The sequence below is a fragment of the Epinephelus lanceolatus genome, chromosome 19 (assembly GCF_041903045.1).
Source record: "Epinephelus lanceolatus isolate andai-2023 chromosome 19, ASM4190304v1, whole genome shotgun sequence".
Taxonomy (NCBI): Eukaryota; Metazoa; Chordata; class Actinopteri; order Perciformes; family Serranidae; genus Epinephelus; species Epinephelus lanceolatus.
In genome coordinates, this window is record NC_135752.1 from 35966599 (window position 1) to 35992892 (window position 26294).

General features: G+C 42.4%; 1 protein-coding gene across 5 annotated transcripts in view; it reads left to right on the plus strand.

Annotated features, from left to right (window-relative positions):
* Positions 1–3855: 3855 nt before the first annotated feature.
* Positions 3856–26294, plus strand: part of mctp1b (multiple C2 domains, transmembrane 1b) — a 45897-nt gene continuing 23458 nt past the window's right edge. For 3 of the 5 annotated variants that reach the window (XM_078162012.1, XM_033646185.2, XM_078162013.1), the window contains exons 1-4: positions 3856–4554; positions 24867–24987; positions 25077–25219; positions 25320–25399. In XM_078162012.1, coding sequence (XP_078018138.1) covers positions 4048–4554; positions 24867–24987; positions 25077–25219; positions 25320–25399 — 851 coding nt within the window. In that variant the 5' untranslated portion in view covers positions 3856–4047. Of the gene's footprint in view, positions 4555–12814; positions 13112–24655; positions 24780–24866; positions 24988–25076; positions 25220–25319; positions 25400–26294 lie in introns of those variants that run through there. The other 2 variants (XM_078162015.1, XM_078162014.1) reach the window with 2 other exon arrangements.

A 26294-nucleotide genomic window follows, 5' to 3' on the forward strand; every position in this document is an offset into this window, starting at 1 on the left:
TATCACTAGTGCAGCAGCAAATGTTGAATTTGAATTGGCAGTGGTGGATTTCTACTTTGAATGCACTCATAAATAATTAGACCAAAAAAAGCAGGGTACCTAACAATGTGTTTCCCCCCTCTATCCCAATGTGATTGGTTGGTAGACCTTCATTCAAATAAATCGGTGCACTTGTGTGGAGTCAGATGACAGTAAGCATAGATTGAAGCATCCTAGAAATTGATCATTGAAATGGATGGGGAATCTGTATGGGTTAAAGTAACCCAATGTAAGATTTGCTGAAAAGTGACCACTGTTACTCCAAGTATTAAAGGGAAATTTCGGTTTATTTCAACCTGTCTCCTATCGTCCTAAATTTGTTTCAAGTGACTAGTGACATAAAAATAATAGTTAGCATGTTAGCCGTTAGCCTAGATACAGCCGGGGCGCATAGTAGCGTCAGACCTGTTAAAACATAAGTGAACGGGCAACCTTCAAGTGCAAAGTTAGTCCACTAAACAAGCTTTTTTTCCACAAAGACCACCTCATATCGTTAGGATAAATGTCAGAGAACATATAGAAAATGACATGGAAACGTGTTGTCTTACCTTACCGGTGTGCTGCCATGTTTGTTTACCATTTAGCTCTGCTTTCCAAAGCGCGGCCGAAAAATATCACGAGAACAAGCAGCGATCTCATACCGTGCCTGAACAAGCAGCAACAGCTGGAAGGCAGAACCAGACAGTAGCCTGAAAAGTTCATTCATTTATTTTATGAAAGATTTATAGAATAATGGCTGACTTTTTGCCAGACTTCCACTTTGTGGAGGAGGAATTTGATTTTGCAGAGTTTGATGGCCGCCCTTATTTATTTGAGCCAGAATACACTGACGAAGAGCTTCATGAAATTGAAGAACGGAGGAGGAGAGAGAGAGAGAGAGGCGCAACAGGTAGAGGACGAGAGAGGAGGAATGGCTGCCGCAAGGCTGCGTAGCTCTGGAGATTGGTGGTGTACCTGTGAATGCTGTGCCCCAGTGCCCACAGAAGAGGAATGCCTCTGTTGCAAGGAATGGGACCGGTTGCAGCCTTATTTTCAAGGTCTGGATGTGACCGAGGACGAGACACCTCCACCTGGAGTAGTATCCAGCTGGGCTTTATCTAGAGCTCGCGAGATATATTTCGGAAAGCAGAGCTAAATGGTAAACAAACATGGTTGCACAGCGGTAAGGTAAGACAACACGTTTACATGTCGTTTTCTATATGTTCTCTGACATTTATCCTAACGATATGAGGCGGTCTTTGTGGAAAAAAAGCTTGTTTAGTGGACTAACTTTGCACTTGAAGGTTGCCCGTTCACTTACGTTTTAACAAGTCTGACGCTACTATGCGCCCCGGCTGTATCTAGGCTAACGGCTAACATGCTAACTATTATTTTTATGTCACTAGTCACTTGAAACAAATTTAGGACGATAGGAGACAGGTTGAAATAAACCGAAATTTCCCTTTAATCACAGGAGAAATGTGAATGCAGCAGTACACGTAAAGAAAAGTTACAAAGTCATGACACTTACACAGCAGTACCCAAACTTTTCTAACATGAGCCTACATAAGCTTGTGGTCACCAGTGTCCTGCATGGAGCTGACTTCCTGGAAGACAACATGTAATACTGCACCATTCTCGCCACCCGCATGTTAGCACTTAAAATTAGCTGAAAATAATTGTAAGTGCTGTTTAAAAATGTTTCGTTTAAAAAAATGTGCATGATGCATCACCGAGTTCATATTTAAATAAATGCTGATGTATAAAAGGTACAGTAGAATGTACGATTGCAAAGGTTGAACTGAAGGCATCAGTTCATTGTTTACTCACCTGTATTTCTGTTGTGGAACTAATGTTCACTGTCAGGTCAGGTGTGCTGCTACAGCAGAATTAGCTGTGGGACCGTGTAGTGCATGTCTGAGGCCGAAGTGGACGGTCAGAGAGATGTCTGAAGGACTTTAAGAGCTTTGGGAAACTGCTAAGTACTGCCAAACTGCACTGGTTTTGTGAGAGGACATCTCTCATATTTAAAACTCCAGTCTACTCGAGCATTACCACGGGGAGGGAGACTGCTGTCTGGCGACTCTGTAGCACCCACTAGTGGCGGGAGGCTGCATGACAGTTAAGCAGCCTTGTACGTGAATAAAACACTAACTGGTTTAACCGACTAATATTTCTGCTGCCGACTAGCGAGGGGGCGGATGTTTAATTGCATACTTAATTGTACGTGTTGCAGGCATCAAATTCAAACTGAATTTACAAAAAATAAATAAATAATTAGCAGTTTGAACGTCAAATATTTTGTCTCTGCACTGTATCCAGTTAAATATAGGTCAGACAGGATTTGTAAATCACTGCATTCTGTGTGTTATTTACATTTTTCACATCGTCCCGACTTTTTTGGAACTGGGCTTCTAAGGGGGCGATCACACAGAGATGAAACACTAGAAGTGCAACGCCAGTAAAACAATTGTTTTACTATGATACGGCGCATCTGACCAGCGTTCAAGTGTCTTTTCAAACGGGCGTTTTTCCGTCGTCTTTTTAGACATGCGTTTTTGTAGACACTTCCTTTTTAGACGCTGAAAAGTTAAAATATTTTCAACTTTTTTGAGCATCAGACGCCAGTAGCTAGTGCGCATTGAATAAGCGCTTCATTTCAAGCGTCTTTCAAACATTCGCGTCTCTAGCGTCTCATTTCTGTGTGATCACCCCCTAAGTGTGATAACTCTGCTAGGACGCCGACGTCCTCACTCCCCCCTCCTCTGTTAAATGGTATCTCCCAGGCACACTACGTCATCAAACCATGTGATGTTTGGTATTGCCGGATTCAGGAAGCTCTCGACTTTTCAAAAATAACATTGTTTTTCTTTTATTTATTATGGATTTCGCACCAGAGCAGTCTAAACACACAAAGTCCAAAATCGTGATGAGTGGTGACAAGTCATGTCATGCCGTTTTTCGACGGGAAAAGTTAAAGGATTATTCGCGATCGTATGCGGAGCCGTCAATGGGCACGTAGCTGTTTTATAAAAGGTAAGAGTCTCGCCCCTACCACTATTTTTGGCTGAGATATACCGTCTAGAAAGTGGGATCATAACTTTCACGTTTCATATGGCTTTATTTGGTGATATTTTATGGTGTTTCTGTGTCATAAACAACATCAGCTATCATAATCACACCTGAATTCAATAAGGTACAATGTTTGAAGCTGGCTGAGTGTTGTTTGATCACTGATAGCACTGTTTTGAAGCCGCGTGAGCGCTCTTGTCATTTGGAGCTCCGCCTGGATCTTTCCATGGAAAAAACACTGTAGAATGGTCATACTTTGAGCAAACTTCTTCAAATTTGAAATAAATGTTCATTGATAGTGTGCCTACAGCCCCACAGTGTCATTTACCTGCTCAGATGAAGCCACAGACAGTTATTCATCCTGAAAAAACATTTTTTACTTTATTTTAGGCAAAATCTTCAATTTTTTACTGACTTCAGAGGCCCATTACTCTGTCTCTGTATCACCTAGAGTGTTTCTGACACTTTCACAAGAAACTTCAGAGAGTTTTCTTGCATGTAGTCAGAGCGGTTCAGATGCTACAGTCATTTTAATTTGGCTATGTCATTTTAGGCGTTTTTGCTACAAAATGGGGGTGGAGCAGAGGTTAAAGCTGTTGTTATCCATTTTTTTTGCTCTTGCAACATATAAAAATGCACATATTTAGATCAAGGAGGCCCCTTTTTGTTAAGGGGGGCGAGGGGGCTTTTCATGGACCCGGTGTGTCTAAACTCTGTGTACGGCCCTGCTGCTATCTTCACTGCCTGGTGTAAATATTTCCATGGAAAAGGGGCTGGACGACCCCGACTACAGGCGGAGGAGCCAGGAACATGGCTGGTGTTTGTGTCCGTGTGTGAGAGTGTTTCTCTGGGTGTAATGCAGCTGAACAGACCCGACACAGACTGCGGTAAGTTCGTCGGTACATCGGGGGTCCGTCCATCGGTGTGACCGCCTGTGAGCTCGGAGCAGAGGCGGGGATGGAGCGGAGCGAGGAGGACGAGAATGAGAGCAGCTCGTCCCAACAACACAACACGATGTGGAAACAGTTTCAAGCCAAAGCCAAGCCGCTGCTCAGCCCCAAGCTGGGCTCCAGAGAGCCGGAGGAGAAGAAGGAGAGAGGCATGTGGATGTTCAAGAAGATGAAGCGGAAGGAACACGTCGTCCTGGACCGGGTGATCTCCTCCTCTCAGCCCGACCTGCTCTTCTCCTCTCAGGTGGATGGAGACGCCAAGGAGGCTCAGGTCTGCGGCAAACCGCCCGGAGGCGGCTCCGGGCTCGGCCGGGAGAAGCTGCCGTCCTCCTCCAAGAAGCCCACGGTGGCTTACCTGGTGCAGTCCCACCACAAGAGCTCCTCGCTCGGGTCAGCGGGGTTGGAGAGGTTGGAGAGGCTGGCCGAGCCACCGGGCGGCAGCAGCGGCTGCAGCGGAGGAGGAGAGGCGGCAACAGCTGCAGCAGCGGCGGAGACACAGCTGGAGGAACAGCCGGTGAGCTCCTACCTGTCAGATGCTGAAGTTTGACCTCTAATACAACACCTGTCTGCACGAAAACTTTCTTAATTGGTAATTTGATCACAGCTTAATGATGTTAGGACACTTTTTAACTCGGGCTGGGTGCAGTGTGTTTGCAGGAAATACACACAGATACTAACTAGGAATATAAAGATAAATAGATTTATTACAGGCAAATTAAATGCACATTTTATCTAAAGTAAAATGCATCAAAATTACAATGTAGTGACACAGAAGGACAAGGGAAGGGGAAAAATCAATACAGCATAGTATCGCGATATTTCTATATTTTGTGCGACAATATCTAAAATATATGGATATCCATTTTTAAAAAAAAAAAAAAAAAAGAAATTATTAACATTACAAATACAAATTAAACTTTTGCTAGCCCACTAGAATAAAAATGATTAAGTGACATGAACAGACTGAAAACTATTTTAGGGACTGTTCGTTGTTCATTAGATGTGGAGGGGGAGGTTCGTCAAATAATTTTTAAGCACTGGGGAGGGACTTATGTTTTCATTTTGCCTTAACAGAGGGGTATACTAATTTAAATGGTTGTATTTTGGATTTATTTTACCGTAGATTTAAAAAAGAAAAGCGAGTAGCTGGAACCAGAAAACATTTTATTGTTTGTACTCAATACATTTAAAAATTATAAATATATATTCTCAAATTTCAGTTTTACATAAAGGAAACGTGTAAACAAACTAAGGTAGATAAACAACAGACTATCACAAAACAAGAAAAACAACAAAATAAATAGATTTTAAAAAGCTGCCAGACATTTTTAGGTATCACATGACTACACTAAGGGACAGTCGTACATTTAGGATTAATTGTTTACCTGTGCACATTGAAGCCCAGAGTCTTCACTGAGTTGAATCTCAATTACAGAGAGAGTTTATTAATAAAGATGAGCTCTGACTCATCCTGTGAAATCTGAAATCCAGATCCATATATAGTATAAATAGAGACGAATCGCAGTGCTAACCACTGTTCTGGGGGGAAACCCTGCAGCGTTGACACTCACATGTGACAGAGGAGGCGGGGCCCTGCACGTCTCAGCAGGAAAACAACATGCAGGACGTGTGCAGAGAATGTGCATAAAAAAGATCCATGTGAAGCTGAGACCAGTCTAACTGCTGGGTGTGTTGCTCTGCAAAATAAACTATTAAACTAACAACTCGTTAAAGTAAAGCAGCTAATATAATCCTGCACTGTTAACTGTCTTTAATCCCACAGACCATAAACGTTACGCACACTTGTAGGACGGTAAAAACAAACTTTAAACTCGATAAAAAGTAGGGCATGCCTTTTATTTTGTAATAACAAGGCCTGAAATCAGGATTGTTGCCAGGGTTGAAAGTGAATGCAGGACGGCGATCAAAGCACTATGTCCCAATTCTAACTGAGATGTGAGTTTGTAAATTCACACGGGAAAATAGAGCAACTAGGTTCTTAAAGCTGTATCATGTTTGGTTTTTGAGAATGTTGTTGCCTGTTTGAGTTAGTTTATTTATCCTTTTGGAAACTGTCTTTGTGCTTTGGCTCACAGTGCAGTGTGCAAAGGAAATGGAGGAGCATACAGCTGGAGACTGTTAAGGCTAATTGTGGATGATGAGTCAGCTTCAAGAACAAATGTATGGTTTATAACCTTATTTACATCTAAACACAACAAGATGTGTTTACTTCATAAACAGAACAGAAACTGTGTTATTAGTTAGATTAGAAGTGAGATCAACTTACAGTGTGTTGTGCACATGGCTCATTGTAGTGCTGCTCGACGCCATTGCCAGAAAAATATTGGCAATATATGAATCTGCAAACCAAGGAAATGCTGCATGTTTTTATAAAGCAGATACACTAGTCCTTTCTACACAGAGATCGCGCTGTAGGGCCGCTACAAAGTCCCTTCTTTACGCCGCCTTCGCAACAACCGCAGCATCATGTCACTCCAGTGTGTAATTTTAGACAGCACCCCGGCATGGCAGAATCTAAAGAGGTGTGACAGGCGTGAGGTTTAACACAACATCTTCGGCGTCTAGTGTGACATATCAGGGCTGGGCGACGTAACAGCTATGTGTAAAGCCTGATTTATGGTCCTGCGGCCTACTTACGACGTACCTACATCGTCGCCGTGATGCCGTCGTGAACCCTTCGAACTTCTCCATCACTCCATTTTGTCGCGATGCAATTCACCGCCAGAGCGGTAGGGGGCTGCGTTCCTTTCCTGAATGGTTATCGTCATCTCTAGTTGATTCTTTGTTTAGCTTCCGGCTTTTCCGGTCACAGTGAACAATGGCGTCCGAGAGAGAGAGAATCTTGCTGGAGTTGGAGAAAGTATGTTAATACTGCAACATCTACATCGCAACAGAAGATGTTTAAAGATGGCGGGGATGGCGCAATCTGGAAATACGGAACCGGAAATGCGTTGCTACCAAGCAGATCAATCACAGCCCTCTCGGTCTGCGCTGGGTCTGCATCGCCTCAACGTGTAGTTACATTTTTTGGGAGGTGCACGCCAAGCTACGCCGGGGGCTACGGCGAGCCTCCTGCATAGCCACGTACCCTACAACGTAGGTACGTCGTTGATTTAACGCAGGACCATAAATAAGGCATTACAGAGTTTGTATTGTATGTAATTCAACTTGCTATTATTGCTATAATGTAATAGTCATGCACTTGCGTAGTATGTGGTTATACTTGGGTTGTTGGCTCAAGGGCGCCCTCTCTCAGAGGTGGTGGTAAATGCCACTGCAGGCGTTGCCAGGTTATGAGCGACGTGCCCAAGGTGAGTTGTCGAGCAATGTGAGCACATGTGCACTGTGAGTGATGGAAATGTAACTGCACTTCTTGAGTGATAAAGTGTCCATATAGCGGCTTTATGCACTTTACGAAACAGCTAACTCGCCTCTGTGCTAAAATAATGTTCTTTTGTAGCGTGCTATGTGTGAGCTGCCTGTAACGAGCCAACTGTATGACTGACCAGTACATATCCTGTTCCGGACGGCAAGCCTCACAGCTCCACCCCTCTCAACAGTCAGAGAGACACAGAGCTGCTCCTCTGTTTAATCTCTCTGTTCATTAGTTCACAGTGTGACATCGGTCTACATGTTGCATGTGCTACGCTAAATCACTCTGTGAGATGGATGAAGTCACCGCAGTAGCACACGTGCAGTACGGCGCTGTGCTGCTAGTTTGTGTGTGAGGTGGATCATAGTGTGGCGCCGTTCATCTTGGTAGTTGTAGTCTGTTGTGTGATATTGAGACAGCGACAGATGTGTTTTAAAAATGCAGCGACAACAGACGTTTCATATACAAGACGTGACAAAGTGTCTCTCGCTCCATCCCTCCCTCGGCCTCTCTGTTGATGCTCTGTGCATAAATAATATTTCAATCATTTTCCAGCACTAGATTTATTTGAAAGACCAGATGGAGACAACTTTTTAACCACCCGCACAAAGATTTTTAATTGTTTCAAACCTACTTGATAATTTTATACTCATGTTATAGTTTAGTGTCCTGTGCTGCAAACCTTGAAACCTCTGTAGCTCCAGTGCTGTGTGCAAAAAAGTTAACGTACAGCCCTGCTATTTATTTCATATCATTTTCATTTACACGTTGTGCAGCTGTATATTTTCAAACAGGGAATAAAATCCCTGTCTTTGCTTTTTATTTTGATCACAGTTTAAGGGCATCATAAAGAATGTGGTGACAGAGACATGTGCTTGTTTTTCTTGAGAGGCCACATTGTTCGCGTAGGTGTTGTATTATTGTGGAATTTTATATTATATGTTGTATTTTAAATGCCCTTTGATTGGCTGCTACCTGTGCAGGTCTCTCTTGTAAAAGAGATTTCCTATCTCAAAGGCACGCTCTGGTAAAATAAAGGCTAAACTTTAACATTTTAGTGTCCCAGTAAGACATGACAGTGACCCAGGATGCACTGCAGCACCACGACCCCGAGACATCGTTAATCTGATCATTACACCTGTGTGAAACTTCAGAGCATGCTCCTCTAGCAGAGTCTGCAGCCTGCAGGACTCACAGAGCAAAGAAGAAAAAGGATTTTAGAAGTGTTACAGTGGATTAAAAATAAACCTCGCGGCACCACCTTTCTTGTGAGTACAACTGGCAGATGCCCAAGTATGTTTAGGAGGGGAGGAGGTACAAAGTCGAGTGCTGGAGCGTTTTGGAGAGGCCCAGCTGGCGTAAAGTTTTTGGTCCTTCACAAACTGCAGAGAGATAAAGTAGCTGAGAGGGTGAAGCTCAGATAGACTCTGCAGGAAAGGAAATGGCCTCCATGTCGGGGGAGATTGTGAGATAAAGATTTATTTTTGCCAGTCACCATTACCGTCAGCGTGGGAGCAGCAACACAGAAAGCAGACGCTGGATTTTGTCTTTGGAAACAAATGGAGATGCATTCTGCAGAGCCCTCAGGTGCAGTACAAATACTGTATTTTTGGAGGGTTGTAGTAGTAGACGAGAGATAAAATAACTTTTTTGCCTGGAGCCTTTTTAGTTTCCCTCTGGGACTGTGAGAAGCTGCATGTCTCTACCTGTGTTGACCTGCATGTGTCACATTTCAGGCATTGTGTGGACGGAGGTTGCAGGATTTTTCATTTGAAGTCTGCATTGTGACTCATGCACACAACCTCTCTGCACACCAGTGTTTTTGTGAATGATGCAGAACAGACACGGCTACAGAGAATACAAGTTTACAAGTCATTAATTCACACACTGAGCAGAGGTTATTGAGCAGGGTGAGATTTGTTGTACGGCTTTTATTGATAGGGACGCTGTCTGATTGGCTATAGAGGATGTGTCACTTATTGAGCTCCCACTGTGCCAAGCCGCTGACTAAGGGGTAAAAACAAACAGCTCGTGTGCTTAAAGGCTGAGAGTAATTACAAATAACTGACAGGCCAGGTAATATTGTCAAGAACTATTTGTTTCTCTTTGTGTGTGTGCAGTCAGTCTAACAGCTCGTGTAATATTCATGCTTGTCAAGTGATTTTAGTTTTATTAGTTCAGGGTATTTGTTCAGTCAGAGCATGTGAGTTTTGCATAATAAAATTTAAGGAATTGCTTCTGTAATTTATCATCTCAACCGCTACTGGGCTACCAAGAGTACCTCAAAATACTTAATTTATATAGGAATTAAAAGCTAATAAATCTTTATATATTAATTTCCATCCATCCATTTTGATCTGCTTATCCAGGGCCGGGTCATAGGGTTAGGGCCAAGCAAAGCACCCGAAACGTCCCTCTCCCCAGCAACGCTTTCCAGCTCCTGGGAGACCCCAAGGTGTTCCCAGGCCAGATGAGATATGTAATCTCTCCAGCATGTTCTGGGTCTGCCCGGAGGCCTCCTACCAGTGGGACGTGCCCAGAACACCTCTAGCAGGAGGCGCCCAGGAGGTATCTTGATCAGATGCCCAAACCACCTCAACTGACACCTTTTGACACGAAGGAGCATCGGCTCTACTCCGAGCTCCCTCCAGATGTCCGAGCTCCTCACCCTATCTCTAAGGCTGAGCCCAGACACCCCACGGAGGAAACTCATTTCAGCCACTTGTATCCACGATCTCGTTCTTTTGGTCACTACCCAGAGCTCATGACCATAGGTGAGGGTTGGGACGTAGATGGACCAGTAAATTGAAAGCCTGGGTGGGTGTTGGCCTCCACCAGGGTCGTCCCTTGTCACAATTCTGTTTGTGATATTCATGGACAGGATCTCGAGGTGCAGGTGGTGGGAAGAAGAGGTCCACTTTGGGAACCTCAGAATGGCGTCTCTTCTTTTTGCAGATGATGTGGTTCTGTTGGCTTCATCACATTGTGACCCCCAGCATGCAGTGGGGCAGTATGAGGGTCAGCACCTCCAAATCTGAGGCTATGGCTCTCTGCCAGAAACCAATGGATTGTCCCCTCCAAGTTGGGAGAGAGTTGTTGCCTCAAGCGAAGGAGTTCAAGTATCTCGGGGTCTTGTTCATGAGTGAGGGTAGAATATATTAATTTATAATATATTTAAAAAACACTGGCTGGTGAAGTGAATATATTTGATCATCATGTTATGATACAATGTTCTACTGGAAAACCTTGGGCCCTGGCATTCATGTGGGTGCCACTTGACCCTCTCCACACAATAGGGCATTAACGACTTTGATTTTTTTCAGGTTGACTTATCTGTCAATACAGTCTAAGTCGAGTCGACAAGTCATTTGATGACATCATCACATTGACACGGCGGAGGAAAGTGAAGTATCTCCACACATGTGATGTGTGTCTGTCACTCTAAAGGCCCGAACATACTCGGGCGTACTATTAGCGGAGCAGACTCCGTGAGGAATGTCCGCAGTCATTTGGGCTTTCATAGTCGAGCGCACTTCTGCGTTGTAGTTTCCTGTAATGTCCATGAAAAATCCTGCGATGTGAAAAATAAATGCCGAGCAGTCACTGGTGCGTGGTCGTAAAATCTGAGCTTTGCGCGCACAGGGCTTGCGGACGTCCGCTTTGAGTCTGCACGGACCTCCGCGGAGTCCGTTCCGCGTACGTTCCGCCCGAGTATGTTCGGGCCTTCAGGCGTTTTCTCAGGCCTATCGCCTTCTACGTTCTCTGCAGCCATGTCTCTTGTCTTGTTGGGGTCTTGTGTTAATTTCCCCTCTACGCGCCAAGTAATGTTACCGCCCTTTTTATAAAGTGACTATGACTATTGGTTAAGTCAAGGATAAAGTATCAGCGTAAGCCAATCAGAGGCAGCGATTGCATTCCGTACACAAGCACACACAGAGAGAGAGGGAAAAAACACACGACTTGTCGACTCCTCCCCGGGGGTGTCGACTTGTGCCACTGACGTCGACACGTCGACAAATCGACTTTTCTGTTAATGCCCTACCACACACCCAAACACCGTTACAGTCCAAAAACTGCTCAGGAATGGCCCGAGGAACTTGACAAAGAGCTCTGGTGTACACCTGTTCTCCAAATTCCTCAGATTGTAATCTGATCAAGCATCTGTGGGATGTGCTGATACATTAGAGGTACCCTGATCCACGGTGGGGCCACCTTGGATTGGATTGAGTGCGTCAAGTGACATCGGCATGAATTGGTGTGTATAGCTAGCAAGCGGCACTGCTCATTCAGTGTTTGCCACTAGCAACGACGCCCTGACCCGTCCCTGTGGAAACACTGAGCCCACCCTTTGGTCTCCCCTCAATTTTGAGCCACAAACTCCCATTATCATTGTTAGCCATGTCATCCCTGTTAGCTCTGTAAGCACCGTTAACAGTGTCAGCATGGCGAGTGGTGCTAAAACAGTGAAAGGGCAACTTCACCCCTTTTCAAAATTCATACATGTTATTCCTGTGGTCTAAGACAGTCTAAAATATTAGTAAACATGAACAACTCTCTCCCAAATCCAAAAATTAGAGTGCTAAAACTCAAATGTGTGATGTCATAGAGTATTACGCCTGGAGCTGCTCTATAGACAATGCATGGGTAGCTACCATATTTACACGACAAAGCTATCCATATGGCAGGAGGGCGTTACCGGATGTTATCGCTACCAGCTAGGAACTGTGCCGAATCGTACAAAAGGAGCAATTACACTTAGTAGATAGTAAAAAAGCATAAAGATCATGTTGGGGGACGTAGACAAAGTGTGTATGGAAAGAAACGGAAATGATTTAAGAGGCAACGGTCATGACATCATCATGTGTATTTTGACTAAACAAATGATTTTTGGTATTAGTTTCTATGATTTTACAGTCGTTCCTTCACATGCTGCTGCTGCTGCTGCTTATCTAATAGTCCTCAGGTCCCTTTCAGGTGATTAATTTATCAGGTTTGATAAGGTTTTCCTGACCTCTCAGACCTCTAACTTGGACTTCATTCACCCCTTTAGAAGCTGATTCAGCAACTGTGTCCAAAACCATTTTTATCTTCTTTGAAAATGGAAAAATATGGATAATTATCTGCAGTGTCATTATCGTAAGTATCAAACAGGAACATGAGGAGGCTTTAAGGTCTTTATTTGAGGACAGTGACTGACCTTAACTTGTGTCCTGTCGTGTCCTCTGATCTGACCCTCCAGTACTGCCTGCCTGTCAGTCAGGCTTACTCCACTGGAAGTGAAGGATTATAGTCGAGCCAACCAGCATGGTTCCTCCTCTTCCTCCCTCCCACTCACCTCTTGCTTCTTTCATTCAGCTGTTGCACCGACTGTATGACTGAACCGACTGAACCGGCCACAGGCTGTTTTCTTGGGAGATATTTACAGAAGTTTGTTTCCTGCCAATCTGGACGTACCTTAGAAGACTCCTCAGTTTCTCTCCCACATAGCTTCTCTATTTCGTGAAGAGTCCCTGCTCCTCCTCACCTCATCTGCATCACCCCCCCCACCCCCTCCTCGACCCTGGATCTCTTCATCAGCGAGGGCCAAGAGTCCCATCTTGCGATCCGAAGGTTACTCCGCTGTGCTTCCTGGGATGAATCCTTCTCTCTGGCCCCCACATGTCGACGGCTGCTGTCGGTGAGCATCATCACGCTGTGTTTGATCCCTGTCTGGATAATGGACTCGGTGGAGTGCAGATTTTTCTCAGCTCTGTCTGAGGTTCAGGTTACATTTAACTGAAGCTCACTGCAAAGTAACATATTGATAAGTTTTTAGGCTTTTTTATTTAGTTGAGAGTTGTAGTGAAAGTAGAAAACTTCACAGATATTCAGGTGGAAAACTAAGTACAATCCCTCAAGTACTTGGATTGTACTTCACCAGTATTTCCAATCTCTGCTGCTTCATACTTGTGCTCCACTATCTCAGAGAGAACAGAGAGAAATATTGTCCATTTTACCCCCCTACATTTATTTGATAGGATATTAGTTCAAGATATAAAACGAAATATGATGTATTATTACAAGTTAAGGTTAAACTTTGTTAATCCCCAGTATATAAACTCATTTAAATGAGCTCCACCATTGTTGGCAATGAGCTGTTGATACCCCCACCCCGCTTACGCCAGGTATAAACTGTGCCTTTGTGGGCTGTCCCAGACAAAAAATGACCAACGTGAAAATATGGCGCTATCTTCAGTCGTGGCTCTAAAGCGGTGGTCCTATGTCGCACAGTGAGAGAGGTTCAAGGACGGTTGTTGTCACGGTCTTGGGATAAAATTCTGACAGTGTTAGAAACTCGAGATCTCAGTGTGTCACTGCTGTTACAACCTTTGTCCACTAACCAACCGAAAGAAACGCAGCATGAAATAACGCACTGGCGCTAAACCCAAACAAATGTGTGGGTTTCCAGCAAAGAGGAAAACCTTGTGGAGTTGTGGCAGCAGAAGCCTCGCCTGTATGACACAACAGTTTGTATGATATACAATGAATTAGCGCCCCATGAATGACATTACGTCGTTTACATACAGTTATGTAATTAAGGAAAAGGCACAGAGGTTAGGTTTAGGAAAAGAGACATGGTCATAAGAACAGCCTGCACAAATAGATTTTAATTCTGTGGGAAAAATTCATTCAAATATCCATTATCTGTAACCTCTTAAGGGTGGTGGTGGGGGCTGGAGCTTATCCCAGCTGACCTGTGGGAAACACTGCCGATTATAATAAGCTCCGAATCCGTAACAGCATCACACCTGTTTTTAGTATTTTACTTCCTCACAAGAATTTCTAGCAAAAACACCAATAAACATCACAACATGCAACAACAAACCCACAAACAACCTGCAAAATCCTGGCGGGACTGGTTTCTACACTTTGGTAATGCTGCTACTGCCAAAAACTGCAGTTCTTCTAATGGCCACTAGAGGCTGGCTCCAAGAGCGAGTCAATCCACACAGACCCCCATTTTAAAATGGCTTTACAACTTACAACAACATTTTTGCGATGGTCATTTTGCGATAGCCAAAATGATCGTACCCTATCCGTTTTATGGCTTTACAACTTACAACAACTTTACAGCAGAAATAAACATGTTTACAGCCTGGTACACAAGATGATTTTTGTCTTTATATCTAATTTGAATGTTCATGACAACTGTACAGGGTGAATTTTTATATAACTCGTCAGTTTACATTTTGTTAAATCTTAAAGTTATACATAATTTAAGGTGTGGTCACTTTGAGTGACAGACTGTCTATGAGGTGTCACTGCAGTCTGTGAGGCAGATCTACCCCTCGCTCCTCCACAGCTCCACCCTAGCATCAAAATTTGGTCTCTTCTGGCTCCAAAAGTCCAAGATACCAACGGCCGAGTCCACAAACCAATGGGTGACGTCACAGTAGCTATATCCATTATATTATACAGTCTGTGCTTATGAGTGACACATGATTGAAGCGTGTCAACAGTCAACAGTCATGTGTCCAGAGTCAGTGTCAGATCTACAGTATATAACAGATGGAGTCTGTCAGTGTCAGATGAATTAAAGTTACAGCACCAGTGTGACCTGATGGATGTTTACAGGCAGGTCAGATCTGACTGGGTCAATACTCATATTATGTGTGTGTGCGGTGACCCAGACTGGGATCAGGGATCAGGCTGTCTGTCTACATGTGTAGACTGATCAGTTTTCTGCTTTTTGTTCAGTCTGTATGAGGTCTAGGGATGTCACGATTACTTGGTACAATTATTGTCAGAGAAATAATCACGGTTTTACGATTATCACGATTATTATGCATTAATTAATTTCACACTATAAATGTGTAAAATCACATGAACGCTCCTTATAGATCTTTAAGTTTCATTTATTTCCATGTGCTCCTGCTTTTTCTTTTATCTCTCAACACAACAGTGATGGTTATAAGTACGTGTGGTGACTATTTTGTTCATGTATGAAAATGTAGTAGCCGTACAACCGGGCTTGGTAAGGTTGGAGTGTTTTTAAGTTGATGTAAAAATAAACGACGAGCATTTGTGAAATCCCGCACTCGTATGGACGTGAGTTTCTGCCTGTCGTCTCACTCCAAAGAGCTACAGGGACCCAAAACCATTACAACCTCACGCTGTGTGCACACAAACTGCAAAACTATCCATCAAAAAAAGTTTTTGAGACGTGCCTTAGCTTGTCACGTTGCACTGTAAGCCCAACTCGTATCATACCACTACGCCATTAATTAACATATAATTTTTAATTCAATGTTACATTAGATAAATTGAGATTGACGTATTTTAACCCAGTTATTGTGCATTTACCTTTACTTGCGCATGTAAAGCCGGGCGGTTGTCCCGCAGGTGTTGTATCATGTTGCTCATGTTTGATCCTTTGGCTGCGACTTTTTTGCGGCATGTTTTACAAACTGGAGAGCCGTCGTCAACAATGACCCCTTGGTCATTTTTGCGATAGTCATTTTGCGATAGCCAAAATGATCGTACCCTATCCGTTTTTTGGGGGGAATAAGTCTTCTTCATTCATACTTCATCACTAGGAGATGCCGCTTATGTAACTTTGTTTTCGTTCCGTGCGAGTTGCGCTGACCTACTGTATATGGTTCCGCGTCCCGGCATAATCTTTAGAGAGTGACGGTGTTGAGGAATCTTTACGAATACGAATTTTACGAATCTTTACGAATAATTAACCATGCCGTTTAAAATCGCGGTTAACAGTGAAATCAAGTAATCGTGACATCCCTAATGAGTGCAGCCATGTGAGGGACTGTATGTTGTGTCTTTTACCGGAGTTAAAGCACAGGAGTGTTACCAGCAAAATGTTGTGATATATATTATCTTGTACTGAAACATGATATTATTTTAATCACGTTGTCATATTTTGCTTGTAACTAATGCACTAATACAAGTTTAGCACTGTGACACCCTCGGGGCAGGTTGCTGACATAGGCAACTTCTGAAATTGCCAGAATGTGCCATAATGACAAATGGTGGTTTAGCAGGTTTGAATAGAATCAAACCGGTTTTAGCTGCAAAACCGGGTACTGCCCCAACTCTTTCTGATGATCTGGACTTTTCTCTAATTGTTGATTTTTGTAAAACATTGGAAATATCAGTGTGTTGAATTTATAAACTCCTCATATGTCTGTTAATGTAAAATGCAAATGTAGTAAAACTGTAAGAGGCACAATAACTCCCTCTGAGATGAAGTGGAGTACAAGTATATCGTATCATAAAATGGAAACACTCAAGTGAAGTACTTCCAGACGTTATTAAGAAAATGTGTTTCTGCTGCTGGTGTGAGGCGGCTGGAAGCTTTCACTGCTGTTCATTTACAGTATTGATCAGTGCGGTCAGTATTGGCAGCAGTATTGATGGTAATGGGCCCTGGAGGTTAGATCATCACGTTATGGAGGACGCTGCTGTTGACATGAAGAAGACATATGTGACTCTCTCCTTAGTGGGTGTATTGACGTTATTTCCAGCCTCCCTTGCTGGCGTCTCTAATCTTTATGTGTCTGTAGGTATGGCTGCTCGCTGGTCACTTTTTGTTTTACATGTTGCACGTAATGATCAGGTGATGCTCATAGTCCGAACTGCCCGTTTCATCAGGGTCTTCTTGAATCGCTCTTAGTCTGGCCCCTCCCTTGGGACCACTGTGGATTACATATCTCATCTGGCCTGGGAACGCCTCGGGGTCCCCAAGGAGGAGCTGGAAAGTGTTCCTGTGGAGAGGGACGTTTAGGGTGCTTTGCTTGGCCTGCTGCCCCCGGGACCCTGCCCTGGATAAGTGGATGAAAATGGATGGATGGATGGATGGATATATCAACGTTTCTATATAAATAAATAAAAAAGTGAGTTGTATATAAGCTGACTTTGTTGTGGGGAGGTGGAGGTTGTGGTTGATGGTCTAATACCTAGGTGAGACCACTGCAAACCGGTTGTGTTTTAGTGAGTCATCGGCTTTTAAGGCTCCAGTCTAGGGTGTTTTTAGTGACCTGTCGGCAGCAATAGTGCCACAAAAAAGTGGTTGTTTTTTACTGTGACATTTGTTGCTCTTCCAGCCGAGCTGATGCCACCACAACTTCTTATTCTAAGCAAAAACACAACCTTTTCCAAACCTTATCCAAATGTTTTTTGTGCTTAAATGATCATGATGATTTCTTTATTTTGTGTCATGCGCACAAACATGAGCCCAACGCTCATGAGTTTATGAGACACCATTACAATGACAGTGCAGTAACAATCCAAAGTACATCTTATTTTACTGCTCAGTCCTCACACAGAGTACTGTCCCTGCTATCCCAGACCTGGCAAAGAGATTCAGCCACAGACAAGGCTCCCCTGCTGAAACAAAACTCAAATTTTTCATGATCATCCAAATGCAACACACCTGTGGTTTGCAGAAACATACAGCGCCAACATTTAATTCTGGGGATGCGCAGATAGTGCTATGATTTTGACCTGTTTTTAAAATCTGTCTTCCAGTCCCCCACCATCATGACACTAAATCACTGCATCTTAAATTAGGTTAGCGTCTTGCTCAAAGGCAAAGATAAGCTATTCTTCATACCTAACATACCTGTGTCACGGCCTCACAGAGCTGCTGGCTGCAGGGAGTGAAATACAGAGGAAATAATGTTCTTTCTTTTTGACATGAAAAATTATTTAATGAAATGATAATGAAAACAACCCCGAGAGACAGAAGACTGAAGCCTCTGCTGCGTTCACAGATGTGTGTGTAAACACAAACACGCAGTCCTAAAATTAGCGAGCATCAGTGTAGCTGATGGGATTGTGAGCGTCCTGATGCTATTCTCAGTTTGGTGCACTGCTTCCTGATTTACTGCCACGAGACAGTTAATCCTCTCTAAGCAGCCTCAACACTCCCATCACGTAAACTCAGCCTGGGACTGGGTCTGTGGATGTTCTGGTTAAAAGTTAAGACTCTTTGTTTCTGTGCCACGATGAAGCAGCAAGATCTACTTCAGGAGCCGCTGCTGTCTGATACCAAAGAAGATATTAGCAGAGCAGAGTGTATTGTTAATACTCTCTGATTACAAGTCAGCTCATTACAGCCTCAATAAAAACTGTGACTCATACGCTTTAATGAGAACTTGAATCCTCTTATTTCCTCCGTTTATCTTTCTCATAACAAAAGAGAAAAGACGACAAGTGCAGGAGGCTGACCTCACTGTTTAATGCTGCTCTAAGTCCTCACACGTTAAAGGATAATTGCTTTCTTTATAACAGAGGTGGAGGAAGTACACACATCTTTTACTTTAGTGACAGTAGCGCAGAGTAGAAATACTCAGTTACAAGTAACTGTCCTGCATTCAGTTTCTTATGCCTCCAAGCTGGCGTTCGTCCCATTCTCGTGAACACGATATCTCAAGAATGCGTTGAGGGAATTTCTTTAACTTTGGCACAAACGTTACCTTCGACTCAATGATGAACTGATCAGATTTTGGTGGTCATAGGTCAAAGGTCACAGTCACTGTGACCTTGTCTGCCACATTCTTGTGAACACGGTGTCTCAAAAACAAATTCAGGGATATTTTTTCAGATTTTGCCCAAACGTCTCCTTGGACACAATGATGAACTGATCAGATTTTGGTGGTCATAGGTCAAAGGTCAAGGTCAGTGTGACCTTGTCTGTCACATTCTTGTGAACACGGTATCTCAAGAATGCGTTAAGGGAATTTCTTTAACTTTGGCACAAACGTTACCTTCGACTCAATGATGAACTGATCAGATTTTGGTGGTCATAGGTCAAAGGTCACAGTCACTGTGACCTTGTCTGCCACATTCTTGTGAACACGGTATCTCAAAAACAGATTCAGGGATATTTTTTTCAGATTTGGCACAACCATCTACTTGGACTCAATAATGAACTGATTAGATTTTGTCACTCTTACCTTGCTTCCATCTTAATCTCGTGAATGCAGTGTCACACGAATGGCTTGAAGTAATTTCTTCAATGGTCCAAGGTGCATCTCTCTCATTCTCGAGAACAGCAGCTTTCCCACCTTTTTGGAAACCAGGAAATGAGACAAGAGTCCTTATGATGTAGCTAACCCCTTTTATGCCTGATTAAATGATGTTTTTGTAGAAATATGAAGGAGTTTTTAGATTTTGAAGGCTTTCAAGACATTTTTTAATTGTTTAAAGTTGTGAATTCTTCTCTGGGACAAGTGCTCTGGCGCAGGCCAAGTTTGGAAGTTAAAAATGAATAAATCATATTTATTTCATATCAGTATATCCTTTAAAAAGTAAAATTTCACCCAAGAATCAGAATCAGTGTGTTGATAAGTTATAATTTAAGTTTTATTGTTTTTTGTTTTTTTGGTAAGACATGACTTGTTTCTTTGTCAAAGTTTCATCTTAATCTGTAATACGTCATAATTGATTTATTGATTCTATTTTGTGTTAATAATCTGAATTTGCAAAGTAACAAGAAACTTCATTTCAATCTGGAGAGACTCATTCTGAGAGAAAAGAATATTTATTTACATGTGCACATAAGTAGTATACCATAATGTATAGACTAGTACGGCTATAAAACATAGATATCAAAAATAATATTAAGTATAGCATAATATAATAAATGCAGTATAATATATAATATAGTATGTCAGTGTTTTGAGTTATATAAAGTTGACCTGGATCCCCTCATCCTCTGACATTATCTCCTTATTTAACACCATCATGTCTGAACTGGACTTACCCCACTTGTCCCATCAGACTACATAACATTTCAACAGCCCTCTTCCACCTACAGCAGCAGCAGTGCAGCCTCCACACAGCCACTCACGGCCTCCTCATGTTACACAGGATGGTCTCACTTATTTTATTACCTTGTTTTCACTTTCTGCCCAGTGGAATTACCGCAGCTTGCAAAATGCCAGAGCAGAGAACTTCGCACACTTCAAAAGTTTTCAGCCTCAGGAAACGAGTCTGTGTTTCATAACGTGTGTAACGTGTTCCTTGTTGGTTCAGCCAGCCGTCAGGGAGGAGCTGATGCAGTGCTTCTGATATTAGTGATATTGTGTGCTTTTATATCAAATTCAGTGGTGGAGGATGTTTTCAGATCTGCAAGTACTTGTGTAAAGTATCTGAGTACTTCTTCCACCACTGCAAGTTTGTGTGTGGTCTTTACGTTCAATTTAAACAGGAATTTAACTTGGAAATATTTTTATACTTCTGCACTGGCAACAGCTGTTGGACGCAGGCATTATGTTTTGAGGTTGTCCATCTGTCTGTCCCATTCTCATAAAAGTGATATCTCAAGAATGCCTTGAGGGGATTTGCCTTAAATTTGGCACAAACGTCCACATGGACTCGATGATGAACTAATTCGATTTTGGTGATAATTCTTAATATATTATTAGACAACAATAACACAACATTTCAAAAAATGTTATGTCCACCCCAGCTCCTCCTTTTCATGCTGTGTCTAACTTATCAATGTCATTTGTGTTTGTCACTGATGCTGCTCTGTTCTGTTCCCGGGGGGTCTTTGTTGCTGCTCTCTCTGTTCTTAGGCTTTTTTCGTATGCACGTGGAAGGGCAGAGAAGTGTGCTCTCTCCACCTTAGGCTTCCCATTAGGTGCATGGAAGGGCAGAGAAGTGTGCTCTCTCTGCCTTGAGGTTTTCCACATAGGCACGTGGAAGGGTGGGGAGGTGTGATCTCTGCGTCTTAGGCTTCCCATTAAGGCGCGTGGAAGGGCGAAGAGGTGTGGTCACTCAGCTTTAGGCATTCTGTGTGGGCACATGGAAGGGTGGAGCGGTGTGCTCTCTATGCCTCAGGCTTTCCACGTAGGTGCATGGAAGGGCAGAGAGGTGTGCTCTCTCCACCTTAGGCATTCAAGGTAGGCGCCTGGAAGGGCAGAGAGGCCCCAGAACAGAGCTGTACCACCAAATATAATACTGCAAATGGAAATAAAGTTTTCTTTGACTTACGTGGTCCTGATTGGAATGCAGTTTTGGTTCTCAGACCTTCATCAGGGAAAGTTTGTAACAAAAATATACATAAATAAAATATTAACTTTACCTGATGTAGTTCTGTGGACGGAAACATTTTTAATAAAGGTAGTATGAGTGAAAAAAGTCTGTCGATTTCTTTACACTTAAGAACTAAGTAATGGACAAAAACATTTTTAGGATTAAGACTTTTCCGGAGAAATAATGTGAAAATCAACAGCTCATGGCTTCCTGTTGTCTCCTGTGTTGCTCAGTGCATTGACCCAGACATATTTTGAAAGTATCCGAGTAGTCTCTGGACATCTGAACTGTAAATCATACAGTCGACCGCGGCCTCTTTTCATATCCAACAGCTGTATAAGTGTTCATGTATTATCACATTATACAGGTATTGATCAGAGCATCTCTGTAAGTGGATAAGTGTGTGTTGACAGGATGCAGCATCCCCAGCAGAGTTGTTCTCCGGCTTTAAGAATGATGTATGGGGATATTAATGTTTGATTAACTCTGTTGCTCACAAACACAGGGGAGCTTATTCTTATTCGAGGGGCCCCGACATATGTAGAATTTCATTGTATAAACTTTGATCTAAAACCGAAAATGAAACAAGTTCTTAAAGCTGCAGTAATCAGTCATTTTATACACGTTTACAATGCCTCACATGTACTATGTGTAATGTGAAAGGTGTCGCTTTACACATGCTGTATATGAATTATTGAATATCTGAAAGATATATCCTCCCGCTGTGTGTCTTTGTGGTCATTTTGCATCTCTGTGATTTTGTTATTCCTCATTGTTGTCATTTTGATCACCTTGTAGTTGTTTTGTGGTTTCTTTGTAGCAATTTTAAATCTCTTTTTATTTTGCGTGTCTTTTTTGGTCATTTTACATCTCTTTGTAGTTGTTCTGTGTCTCATTGTAGTAACTTTGTATCTCTTTTCTGTCATATTGCATCTCTTTCTGGTCATTTGGCATCTCTTTGTAGGTGTTTGAGGTCTCTTTTTGGTCACTTTGCATCCCTTTGTAGTTGTTTTACAACTCTTTGTCATTGTTTTTGATTTCTTTATGGTCATTTTGCATCCCTCTGTAGTTGTTTTGCATCTGCTTGTCATGTTTTTGGGTCGCTTTTAGGTCACTGGCATCTCTTTGTAGTATTTTTAGATGTCTATTCTGTACTTGTTTTGGGACTCTTTCTGGTCATTTGGCATCCCTTTGTAGTTGTATTGGTCTCTTTTAGGCCATTTTGCATCTCTGTTGTTTTACATCCCCTTATATTTGTTTTGTGTCTTATTGTAGTAATTTTGCATCTCATTGCTGTCATATTGCATTTCTTTCTGGTCATTTGGCATCCCTTTGTAGTTGTTTTAGGTCTCTTTTTGGTAATTTGGTATCCTTTAGTAATTGTGTTGCATGTCTTTGTACTTGTTTTGCATCACGTTGTAGTTGTTTGGGACTCTTTGTAGTCGTTATGCATCTCTGTAGGCTTTTTATGTGTCTTTGGTGTTGTTTTGGGACCCTTTCTGGCCATTTGGCATCCCTTTGTAGTTGTATTTGGTCACTTTTAGGTCATTTTGCATCTCTGTAGTTGTTTTGCATCTCTTTGTTGTTGTCTTGTGTCTCATAGTAATTTTGCATCTCTTTGCTGTTATATTGCATCTCTTTCTGGTCATTTGGCATCCCTTTGTAGTTGTTTTAGGTGTCTTTTTGGTCATTTGGCATCCTTTTGTAGTTGTGTTGCATGTCTTTGTACTCGTAGTTGTTTGTGACTCTTTGTAGTTGTTTTGCGTCTCTGTCAGCTTTTTATGTGTCGTTGGTGTTGTTTTACATCTTGATGATTTTGCATCTCTTTATAGTTTTGCATGTCAGTGTGGTTGTTTGGGGTCTCTTTTTGTTCATTTGACATCCCTTTGTAGTTGTTTAGCATCTGCTTGTCATTGTTTTGGGTCTCTCTTAGGTGACTGCCATCCCCTTTTAGTTGTTTAGATGTCTTTGTACTTGTTCTGGGACTCTTTCTTGTCATTTGGCATCCCCTTTGTATGTTTTTGTAGTTGTATTTGGTCTCTTTAAGGTCATTTTGCATCTCTGTAGTTGTTTTACATCTCTTTGTAGTTGTCTTGTGTCTTTTTATAGTAATTTTGCATCTCGTTGCTGTCATATTGCATCTCTTTCTGGCCATTTGGCATCCCTCTGTAGTTGTATTTGGTCTCTTTTAGGTCATTTTGCATCTCTGTAGTTGTTTTGCATCTCTTTGTTGTTGTCTTGTGTCTCATAGTAATTTCGTATCTCTTTGCTGTCATATTGCATCTCTTTCTGGTCATTTGGCATCCCTTTGTAGTTGTTTTAGGTGTCTTTTTGGTCATTTGGCATCCTTTTGTTATTGTGTTGCATGTCTTTGTACTCGTTTTGCATCACGTTGTAGGTGTTTGTGACTCTTTGTAGTTGTTTTGCATCTCTGTCAGCTTTTTATGTGTCGTTGGTGTTGTTTTGCATCTTGATGATTTTGCATCTCTTTATAGTTTTGCATGTCAGTGTGGTTGTTTGGGGTCTCTTTTTGTTCATTTGGCATCCCTTTGTAGTTGTTTAGATGTCTTTGTACTTGTTTTGGGATTCTTTCTTGTCATTTGGCATCCCTTTTGTATGTTTTTGTAGCTGTATTTGGTCTCTTTTAGGTCATTTTGCATCTCTGTAGTTGTTTTACATCTTGTGTCTTATTATAGTAATTTTGCATCTCTTTGCTGCCATATGCTTTTTATGTGTCTTTGGTGTTGTTTTGCATCTCTTGATGATTTTGCATCTCTTTACAGTTGTTTTGCCTGTCACTGTGGTTGCTTTGAGTAACTTTGTGGTGGTTTTGTGTCTGTCTGTGTCTTCGTGAAGTTAGTTTAAATTTGAGTCTCTTGATTTAAAGTAAATGGGGTAAATGAGAGTTGATGCTGGAGAGCACAGCCTGTTGCAAGATGACAACATCACTTTCTACATGTTTGGAAAGTGTTCACAGAAACATTCGTCCTCTCTTTCATCACATCAGGTGATGAAGCAGTGTTGGGTTGTAATGCTCCACAGCATGTCTGCTCAGGTTCTGCATTACCACAGCAGAGGAGATGCTGCTGCAGTGAGGGTTGTACAAGAATGGAAAAAAAATCAGCTCAATGGGAGGAAGCTACTCTCGTGTAATTTCCTGTTAGTGGTCACCCGGGGGACGGGTTACTGAGCTGAATTAGACACTTCAGTCAATGTTAGCAGTGTGGGTGCAGAAACGACTGAGGAAGTGAAGGCTAAGCTTCAGCGGCAGCTTATAGCGGCTTTTATTTCTCTCAAAGATGTCGGTGAGTTTATTTTGAGCGTGTGGTGTGAACGATGATAGAGTGACTGTTTCTGCAGGTTGTGATGAATGCATTCATTTCTCCTGACAGGGTATGGGTGCTCCGTGCTCCTCTGGGGTCACATCTGAGCGAGCCATCCCCAGCCCAGGCATGTACAAGCTGGAGATTGAGCTGAAGAGAGGACACAATCTGGCCGTCAGGGACAGAGGAGGTACAAGTTATGTCTCATCTGTGAACTCTGTTTCTGTTCTGCGAGTGTTTTTTTTTATAAATCTGTGACAGCTTAATTTGTCTTCTCAGGCAGCAGTGATCCTTATGTGAAGTTCAAGCTCGCAGGTAAAGAGGTGTTCAGAAGCAAAATCATCCACAAAAACCTCAACCCAGTGTGGGATGAGAAAACCACTTTGATAATGGATTGTCTGAGCGACCCTTTGTATATAAAGGTAAAGACTTGTGCACACACACTCTCACACACAAAGCTTTTCCACATGAATTATTGATGAACACACAGTCAGTAGAGATTTGTTTGTTGCTGCTCTGCAGGTGTTTGACTACGACTTCGGCCTTCAGGATGACTTCATGGGCTCTGCTTACCTCTACCTGGACTCTCTAGAGCAGCAGAGGTATGTCACCTTAACTCATGCTGTTCATCCCACCATTGGGTTTTGTTTTTGTTTCCCTCCCTAGGCAGGTTTTCATTACACAAACAAAACTCAAGTACTGTCAGATCAGACGCCAGAAGGAAAACTTGGCATTGTACACTTCTGCAAACCACAGATACATTACATTTGAATGTTTTATGTATCACATAAATGTTCTTGAAGTGACGTAGGATATGAGCTGACATTGTCATGTAGAGGTGGAGGGGACGCTGTTGAAGACCTGCAAACAACAAAACCGGTTGGGATTTAGAAAGTCATGGCTGTGTTTTGCGTGGCTTTTGAGGCACCAAATGTGGGTGTTTTTAGTGACCTGTTATGTTTTTTAGTTTAGATAGTGACATGAACAGTGGTTGTTTTTTACAGAGACATCGCTGCGTTTCCTGTCAGGATAGAGGCATGAAAAGCAGTTGATTTTACCAAGACAACGTTTTGTTTCCCGGGATGTTGTTCTTTACTGAAACATTGCTTCGTTTACCCCCGTGGACAGTGGTTGCTTTCCTGATACATTGGTGCATTTCCTGCCAGGATAGCAACACAAAAAGCGGTTGTTTTTAACTGAAACATCGCTTCATTTCCTGCAGGAATTGCAGCATAAAAAGCTGTTGTTCTTTACTAAAACATTGCTTCGTTTTCCATCCACGACTGTGGCATGAAAAGTGGTTGTATTCCTGAGACATTTCTGCATTTCCCCCCCAGATAGTTGCATGAAAAGTGGTTCTTTTCACTGTAACATCGCTTCATTTCCTGGTGGTATAATGGCACAAAAAGCAGTATGGTTGTTTTTACAGAGAAATCGCTACGTTTCCCCCAGACATAGCAGCATAAAGAAGCAGTTGTTTTTCAGTGAAACATTGCT